The 10,121-nt window shown below is 38.9% G+C and overlaps 1 protein-coding gene across 1 annotated transcript in view; it reads right to left on the minus strand.

The window, feature by feature from the left end:
* Positions 1-10,121, minus strand: part of adam8a (ADAM metallopeptidase domain 8a) — a 35,844-nt gene that overhangs the window by 14,644 nt on the left and 11,079 nt on the right. The window contains exons 11-15 of the mRNA XM_020533374.2: positions 8,163-8,252; positions 7,302-7,497; positions 5,350-5,452; positions 1,091-1,271; positions 411-488 (exon numbers count right to left, since the gene is read on the minus strand). Coding sequence (XP_020388963.2) covers positions 411-488; positions 1,091-1,271; positions 5,350-5,452; positions 7,302-7,497; positions 8,163-8,252 — 648 coding nt within the window. The remainder of the gene's footprint in view (positions 1-410; positions 489-1,090; positions 1,272-5,349; positions 5,453-7,301; positions 7,498-8,162; positions 8,253-10,121) is intronic.

A 10,121-nucleotide genomic window follows, 5' to 3' on the forward strand; every position in this document is an offset into this window, starting at 1 on the left:
CTCCTTTAAGTGCATGTTGAACTTACTCTTGAATACTACTATTAAATTTGCTTCTACTCAGTTCTACATCAAAAACTCATGTAATATAAAACCTGACTCAGAATGATTGCCAACAGGAGTCTATTCAGTCCAGTCATGCCTGTGCTGGCTCTCTGCAAGAGCAGCTACTCCCAGTCCCCAGCCCTTTGCCATAGTCCACTCTCCCGCCTCTGGGCATTTTGACAACTATCTTAAAGTGCTGGCACTGGTGCCTTGTTTGCCAATACTCCTGCCTTGGAAATAGGTTTCTCCTTCCTTAAAATATAAAAACTCTTAATAGTTTTGAAGACCTCAATTAAATCTCCCATTATGCCATTAATGCTAATAGGTAGTTTGCATCAAGAAAAAGAAGAATTCTGCATGAGCCATACCCCATGATTATTACATTTTCCTGAACAGTTTCTTGATCCATAAAGTACAACGCTCTGGCAAAAACCACGGTAGCAAACCTGGGAAAAAAATAAATACAATGTATCATAGGTGCACCTTAATTTTAGGTAGTCGGCTGTTTAAGATTATAATGTAGCAGTAACCATATTGCATTTATATTATTGAAACATTGCTTTCTCAAATAAAGAACCTGCATTTATGTAAACCTTTATGATCTCCTCAGAACCTTCCAAAGGACAACTCTTAAATTGCAATCACTCTAGTTGTGAAGGCAAAAACAGCAACCAATTTTTAGGCGGCAAGCTGCCACAATGAATTTATAGACCGACAGACCCAGACAGTCAGTTAAATTACTTCCACTGGTGTTGGAATGAAAGAGGAATTTTGATTAAGACACTGTTCTTCTTCAAATTGTCCCATGAGCAAACAGTCTTTTAAACCAAGATTGTCTCAGAAAGAAGGTACATTGGAATGCAGTGACCATCCTTAGCTCGCCAGTCTAATTTGTAGGACTGTTGAAATCCAATTTCAATAGATCCTGTCTGTTCAGGTGCAAGGATTGCGCCCAGATGCCAGTTTTCACCAGCAGACTGGTCCTATACTATCTCTACCAAACAAAATTTAATGATTTTCCATGGTAGTTCCTGCCATTATTTCTTACCATCCCATCTCCACATTTTGTTCCTGAAGGAACCAGCCCAGGGTCATTCGTTGAATCACTCCTTTCATTTAATGTTGCAATTCTGCATAATTTGTTCCAGGATAGTTCCACTTCATACATTGCTTGAGTGATTGGAAATTTGTTTCCTCCAATGCAATGCATTTTACCACATTTAACATCCCTGTAAAAGGAATAAATCCATCATGGAGAATTGAAAAGAACGATACTCTCCAGACCAAGCTCTAAAAGTCCACATAATCAATACCTTGAAGCTACATGGTTTCCAAAAACAAATTCATGTAATTTCTAAATATTTACACAGCTTTAACATGATTTTCCTCGATGTTTCATTGAAAGCTAGACATTCCTAATGAGATTTGTAGTGCAATCCTCTTACAGTAACTGAAATACTTGAATTCTTTGTGTTACGATAAATGCAAGACTCTCAGAAATGTAGAGACAGGGTTAATTACACACTTATTTTAAAATTAGTCCAACTAGTCCATGCCAAACATAATCCCAAACTAAACTAGTCCCATCCGCCTGCTCCTGGTCCTTGTCCTTCCAAACCTTTCCTACACATATAGCCATCCAAATTCCCAACCTTTCAGCATCAAGGCACCCTTCAATGAGACAAAAAAAAAACACACCCACTTTTATTTAGCTGAATTGATATCAATGTTCATGTACACGCAGTACTGAATTACCACAAGTGTGGTATCAGGAGGTTAGGGACATGCAGCTCTGGAGGCTTGTAGATGTACAGTCAACGGGGTGCCTGATGTCATCAGATACTGTCTTCAATAATAGACCCGGAGGCTCTGGAGGAGATCGAAAGCACGGACACAATCTCGATGCTCAGATAAAGTGGCAGGGCTTCCCAAAAATTTCACGCACACTTCTCACTTTGTCATAATACAGCATACCATATGAAATACACTGTTGTAGTGAACTGGAGGCTGAGTCTGTAGGGTTCCTGAAGATGTCCTCTCTTACCATCCCTCATTCATAGTTATGTTTAACAAAGTGTGTTAATGTTCACTTCTAAGTGTGTAGACCTCATCTTACTTAATGGCTAGTGATGACCTGACCTACAGAAACAGAGGCAAGCAGCAAGGAGTGCCTATACTGAAGGCCAGAAGCAGCACAGGGCTATTGAAGCAGGGTGAGGCTGGCCCAGCAATCCAAGCCCAGAAATGGGAGCTATACCTGAAGAGAAACTCAGTGGTGACAGGAGGGAATTGGTGATGGTCTTCCAGGCCTTCTTGGGCCACAGAGGGGGAATACCCACATGAAAGCTGAAAAATCATGTGGAAATCCCACAGCAAGCAACAAAAAAAAAATCAATCAGTCTGCCACAGTGAGTAATAAATTCCTATTGATAAGAAGTCTTTACCGAAAGGGATGATGCCACAAGGTAGAAAACCCACAGTGATAAGGAACTCTTTATTCTTTCATAAGATAAGAGCATTGCTCACAAAGCTAACATTTTATTGCCCCTCTCTAATTGCCCTCAAACTGAGTTGCTTGCTGGGCCATTTCAGAGGACAGTTAAGAGTCGACCACATTGCTCTGTGGGTCTGGAGTCACATGTAGGCCAGGCTGGGTAAGGCCATCAGATTTCCTCCCCTAAAAGGGCATTAGTGAACCAGATAAATTTTTGTGACAGTAATTTCATGGTCACCTTTAGGCTTTTAATTCCAGATTTAGGCCAGGCCAGACCAGACCAGACCAGGTAAGGATGGCAAAATTTCCTTCCCTTTGGGCCCGTGAGAACCAATGAATTTTTATGACAATTGACAATGGTTTCATGGTTACCATCAGAGCTGTTTTCAAAATAAAAATCCAGATTTATTTAATTGAATTCAAATTCCATCCTCTGTCCTGGTGCAACCTGAACCCATGTCCCCAGAGCATTTGACTGGATCTCTGGATTACTGTACAATATCACTGCCTCCCCAAGAATATTAATATTAAAGCAACATACATAATCCATGTAGAAAAAGTCTTGTCTTTACTCTCTGGGCCCTAACCAGACCATACGTTGGATAAACTGGTACAATGATTTAGCATTTAGTCTAATGCTTCAAGCTTTGATAAGGTGGCAGATAGAGACCGGGCCAAAATATTGTTGTATTCGATCATTGGCAGTGCAAATGCTACTGTCACCAGAAGAAATTGCAACAATGATGTAATTAAAACCTTTGACTTCTATTTCAGTTTATGAAATACTGACCATTATAGATCAGGCAGAGATTAATTGGCTCAATCAGGAGTCAGTGGGAAGTTATTTTTTGTTTTATCCAAGATGTACATCACCTCATGGATAATTGCCAATATGGAACCTTGAAAGAAGAATTCATATAGACTTGCATCATAATAGGGTATAATATGAAGCCCTTGCAGATTTTTTTGCTTTAAAAACATTTAAAGACAACCTTACCACAGGCAGTGCAGTTCATCAGACAGGTTGAACCTGGCGAGCAGAGCAGAGTCCTTGTTAGAAGGCACAGAGTTGCCCTGCAGTCAGTGTACTGACTCCAACTCAGTTAACCAGTGCACTACTAATGCCCCCAGGAAGACAACTGCCACAAGAAGAGAGGGCACTGCTCCTGCCATTGCTTCATATCCATATTGTGTTGGGAAAGTTCCACGGTAACTCTAAGCGCAGCCTGCAATACTGAATGCCACATATGCCAGAAGATTGGCATACCACCTGAAAATGACCTAAGCAACAATAGGATATTTCAACCTACAGCCAGGAAATTTTAAAATCAGACTAATCTACTCTGCAGCTGTCCAAGAAGTAAATGCTACTGAGGACTAATAAGCATTCTTATTGGGAGATGTAGTTTAAAAAGATAAATACTTAATAAAAAGCTATCCCAGAGAAAATGATATGCTTTGATCCAAACTGGATCATTCCCTTTATTAAATGTTCAGAAATTGTTCATCTACAGAAAAGCGAAGGCTGTGATTGAGCCTTATTGGCAATATTTAGACACACCCAAGGCTTCTTTCAGCAAAAAGAGGAAGCAGACTGAACTAAAGAGCTTTTGGATAGGGAGAATGCCTTGACAAAGCTTAAAGTTGAATCTCAAAAGAAGCTTGAACAAATTAAAGTTCGATAAGAATTTGAGCTACCTTAAAGCGTCTGCTGACCTAAAAGCTATTAACAGTCACAATGCAATCGAGCCTTGAAGACCAAAAGGGGGAAGGTTACAGAAGATTTCCAAGAAAACTGTAAAGAGACACCAGTTTTCTCACAATTTGACATAACAAACACAGATACACTGTGACCCCTCTGACCCCTCCATGGCTTTTATAGACCCAATGTCAACTTAATGTCAACCCATGCCATCGATAGGCTACCTTATACTACAATGCCCATTACCCAGTATACATCACGTTCAGGTCTCAAGATTCAGACTGTGATTGAATCAAGTTCCACTTGAAGCTATCGATAGGATTGTGAAATGAAATGTGCCCCATGATGAGAATGAAAGATTTGTAAATTCAGTCATGGAGCAGTAATCTTGTAATGATAACCCTCAAACTTATGTCATCAGAGTGAAGGAGCAAGTAGCAAACCAGTTTTAAAAACGTTGACAGATTTTTTTTGCAACAGACCCAATGAGCTTTCTGGTCACGATGAAATGTGATTTTTAAAAGATATTTGTACCTATTTTTAATAATTCCAAAGGGCACCTTGCCTCTCCCAAATGTGTGGACCACATCCAAAATGGTACTTTACTCCTCAAAAGGAAGTTAGCAGCTTTAGGCCTTTTCCAGTAGGTCATAAAATGCACAAATTGTGTTTTGGACATCCCACAAATGGAACTCAGACCTTACTGCCATAGCTGGCTTTGTGAACCACAGATGAGTAAATAGGAAGCCACGCCCATTCTTTCACACTATCACAGGAACAATAGGTGCTGTGTTCTGGGGTTGTGGGGTTGTTCCTCACAAGCTACTAGGGCTAATTCTGCAAGGATAGACAGGCTGTTCATCTTTAAGAAAATACAGGTTTAAAAATCAGTTTGAGGCCACTCAGCATCATTGACTACAACATAATAAAATGCTCTGAGGAGCTTCAGAGCAGAGTTATCAGTTAAAATTTAAACAGAACCACAAAGTGTTTAGGACCAGTAACAAAGAGCTTGGTCAAAAGGGATATCTGCTGTCACTAACTTAAAACAGAGGAGAGGCAGCTGGCACATATTTATCAATGGCTCCAAAAACAAAGTTGTTGTACTCACTTGCTCCGGCAAGCGTCATAACCACTTCCAGCTGCTTTGCAATGACCATATTTATCTCCTCTCATGTTCTGTTGAAAGCAGTCATCGTGTGCCACCATAGCACCTGTACAGAGAACATCAGAGAACCTATTACTCTCAGCTAATCTGCTGAGTTTAATCAATGTCTCTTTGGAAATAAATGACAGGTAGCACCTACTGATGTGTATGCAAAGCAGGAAATAATCATGTGAATATTACGAACCATGGGTATAAAAGATAATTCCCAAATTATATAATAGAGTGTTAGCTCCATCTTAAGAGCATCAGCATCAGGTTGTATGCATCCTCAGTTGAGGTTGGTGCTGAGGTGGATGTATCCTGCTGACATTGGGGATGCATCCATTTCTCACTGTTTTATGTCAATGCCATTGTTAATTTGGTTCCAAACTAATTATACACAAGGGCTGGAGCCAATCGATTCCAATGGCTGGAATGTCAGAGTGTAGGGAAAGCATGGGGCTTTTTCAGCATTTTCAATGAAGCTACAAAGCAGGACAAATTGAAGTATGTTGTATGTTGTATGTTTCTGCAGAGTGTTGGTTTTAGCAATTTACCAAATTCATCTCTTCAACTTTCCTACTGCATCATCATTTGAATTCTCCTAAGAGCTTTTACTGTGTTCAATCACACCAGAAATGCATGGATACATACATCTGGAAAAAGAATGACCCCCAGTGATCAGTGGGCACTCATCAGGAAAGGACTGACAGGCTTGAGAAAAGGTGGTTGTGACAGACCTGGTCAAGTTCTGTAAAACGATGAAAAGTTTTAAGAGAGAGGGGGGAGGAAGGATTCCTCTTTTGGGAACAAATTAACCAAAATCTAACGATACAAGATAGTCACCGTGAAATCCTGCTGGATTTCACAAGAAATTATTTCACCTAAAAGTGGCAAGAACGTGGAATCTACTACATCAGGAGTGATTGAAGTAAGCGGAATAATGCATTTAAAGAAAAGTCAGAGAGGAATGAGGGACAATCGATAGTTGCAATGGATGAATTCAATGAGGAAAGATAGATCTTTGAATCCAGAATAAACACTGGATGGTTTGTGTCGCATGGCCTGTACCTTTGCTGTACATGCTATATAATCCCTTTTAATTCTATTAGCAACATTCAAGGCTCTTCAATTTCATTAATTGAGCATTCCTCTTTCTTTTTGAATTGGTCTTTGCAGTTTTCAGAACGTATACATCTTCCCACTTCTCAGTATTATTAACAAGATGATTCAATCATATCACATTGATGATTTACTTTCAAATTTCAACATGTTAATATCAAATTGGATGTACTTAATATGGTACAGTATGGTAAACCTGGCAAGAGGAACAGTATTGTTGTGGAGCTTTAAGTGCCATGGAAAAAGAAATTGCAAATTAATTTTGGTCCTTAACTTGTTCTTAAATAAGCAGATTGCATTCTAAAGTGAATTATAAATTACAGCACTATATTGAAAAACAGTGGGCTGAATATAACTGTATTGTACCGACTTCATTGGCAATGGTTTCTCACAGAATTTACCTCTGTGTTTAGCAGAAGTAGTTAATATAAAATACAAAAACCATTTTAAATGACTAAAAATATTCTTTAAAAATGTTAAAAGTTGGATTGTTTCCTTTTTGGAATTTGATAATTTAAAATAAGGACACAAACAAATGCATCATGTGGTACAGTTCAAGTTTATAACAGCCAAGTTGAAGACTCAGCTATTGAGATCCAGAGCAGACTATTCTCCAAACTGAAGCTATCTGAAAAATGATTTAATATGTATCTATTTCAAAGCTAAAACATGAAAATGATAATAGAATAGGGAGGCTGGAACATGATTAATCCCAGTTGGGGTGGAAGATGCTAGGCATAATGAGACAGTTAACATTTTGGTGATTAAGTGAGTGAATTCTTTGTAGAAAGTACCTGTTCCCCATAGAGTAACACAATGCTGTTGATGAGTAGGGCATTGTCCATTGTAGCAGTAACCTTCCCCATTGCTGCAGGGAGAACCATTCATTTTGAAGGCATCTTCTGGACACTCTGCACTCTCACCATTGCAGTAGTCAGGTAAATCACAGTCATGCTGTGCAGACCTACATATTTGTCCTGCTGTCTTAATCTGAATTAAAACAAACAGATGACCTGAAGCATCAATTCCCAAAATGACAGAGTTAAATAAATAATTGAAGGTGATAAATGAGGTGTGGTCACCTTGGCACACAATGCAGATTACAAAACCTGAATAAGTAGAAACTTCTGACTTGCAAATGATTCACATAAACATGGATCAACAAACAACAGACTAAAGCTATTCATCTTGCATCAAAAGTACATCGTCATCCATACTAACAAAACTGCACTAGGTTGCCAGTTTTAAATTCAAAGAATAACTTTAATGCATTTGCTTTTTTTAACTGCCTGATTTTACTGTTCCATGAAATATTTTATACTTGCCAATATGTAACTAAACAGAAACATGAGCATTAGAACAAACTTGTTTAAAAAAATTGAACTATTTGTGCCCAGAACACCATCGCAAACTCTTAGCAAAATTGGTTGAAGAGTCAAATCTAAAATACACAGAGGAGACAATTATTTCCAATTGTGCCGTGCAATCTTGAACAGCCATCCGAACAAGCAAAAGGAGTCATGGGTTAACTGCTCATCAAGATCAAGGCTTCCCCAACTCCCTCAATGTGGCACCACAGCGCCAGTCTGGATTACAACCTCAAATGTATGGACTGTGATTAACAAAAGATAAATAGGGGTCACTGGAATTTGTACCTTGCAATTCTGGCAGCAAGCTCCAGCAGCACACTCCGCTCCCTCCTTGAATTTGCAGGTTGTAGCATTACAACAAGGATTGGTACATTCCTACAAGGGCAAACACCAATCAGTATTACACTCTGTTGTGGACATTATTAATTTCAACAAATCCTTAAATTATTACTGTACTTTCAAACAATGTACATTATTACTATGTGTCACTTCAAATCAGAAGTCAATGAAAAATGACAGGTGGAGCAAAATTTAAAAGTAAATAAAAAATAATACAGCAGTAGTTCCAAATGGATTGTAAAAAGATCATTATGGCATCGACATGGAGCTCTATTACTCAAAGACATAGGCAGCAGATGCACAGGAATACATCATCTGAAATTTCTCTGAGCCACATGCCATCTTGACAGGAGTCTAATTCCTTCAGTGTCACTGGTTCAATATCCTAAAACTGCCTTCTTAAAGCACTGCGCGTGCCTCCTTACCACGGACTGCAGTGGCTCGAGAAGGCAGCTCACCATCTTCTCCTGAACAATTAGGAATGGGCCACAAATGCTGGCCTAGTTTAGCAACACACACATCCCTTGAAAAAAATAAATTTTACAAAAAGCAGGAAACGGGCTTGTTATGAATCAACAGCTAACTTTTATTACACCCGATTATCTATCCATCAAAGCTCTTGTAACAAGGCAGTCAAATTCCTTTTGGAGACATGGTTTTCATCATTTCAATTTGATATTACATAGGTTTTAGCATATTTTCCAAGTCAAATACACACCAGGCTGCTAATTTACGAATGAGGCAGCTTCACACAGCTGACACAGACCAGTTTCACCTCCATAATACAACATTTATCTATTTTCACAGAAAATTTAGAAGAAGCATAGTATCATAGAAACACACAATCTTCTGGGTGGATATTCCCACTGCAGAGTCTCAGCAACCAGGAGAAACAACCTAGTGAAAATCTCCAAGAGCTCAACTCTGGTTTCCTTGTTCCTTAATATTAGTTGATGGAAAATAGGGAATAACAGCCAGTGATTTCCTCAGTATCACTCCTTGGTAGCAGATTTCTGACCAGATGCATGCACTCTGAAAATGAGGCCTTTATTCTCTCAATATTCAATTGATTTCTCAATTGATAGTACAGTAATTGGCATATACAACATTCAGATAAGAATAATGATCTGGAAACGATGAATCATTAAGCAAGGGAAGTGGGTAGCTGTGAGAAAATTAGCTCAGGCTGACCGCAAGTCCATTAAGGGGCTGTGTATTTTGCACTTGGTTTGTACATGTATTATACATGTCATTGTTTCAAACTGAACAGGAACTTGATGGCAGCAATAAATACTCCTTTACACAGTTTTTCTATGAATTCTTATACAGTACCAAGTAACTGGAAAGAACTTGAGGGAAACTGCAGCTGCAGATCTCTGTTGCTGGGCTAATATCCTACTCTGGGAGTCATTCAGTTTAGCTAAAATTAAGAACATGGAAAACTCTTCCTGGAGTAAATGGAGAAACAACTTGACATTATCTAGAGTCATAGTCATACAGTCATATAGCACAGAAACACAGACCTTTTGGTCCAACCAGTCCATGCCAAACATAATCCCAAACTAAACTAGTCCCACCTGCCTGCTGCTGGCCCATATCCCTCCAAACCTTTCCTATTCATATACTTATCCAAATGTCTTTCAAACATTGTAACTGCATCCACCACTTCCACAGGAAGTTCATTCTACACACGAACCACCCTGTGTAAAAAAATTTGCCCCTCAAGTTTTTTTTTTAATTTCTCTCCTCTCACTTTAAAAATATGCCCCCTCGTCATGAAATACTCCATCCTAGGAAAAAGGCACCTACCATTAACCCTTCATAATTTTATAAACCTTTATCAGGTCACCTCTCAATCTCCTACACTTCAGTGACAAAAGTCCCAGCCTATCTTTATAACTCAAA

This window comes from Rhincodon typus, chromosome 34 (assembly GCF_021869965.1).
Source record: "Rhincodon typus isolate 14 chromosome 34, sRhiTyp1.1, whole genome shotgun sequence".
In the NCBI taxonomy this organism is placed as follows: domain Eukaryota; kingdom Metazoa; phylum Chordata; class Chondrichthyes; order Orectolobiformes; family Rhincodontidae; genus Rhincodon; species Rhincodon typus.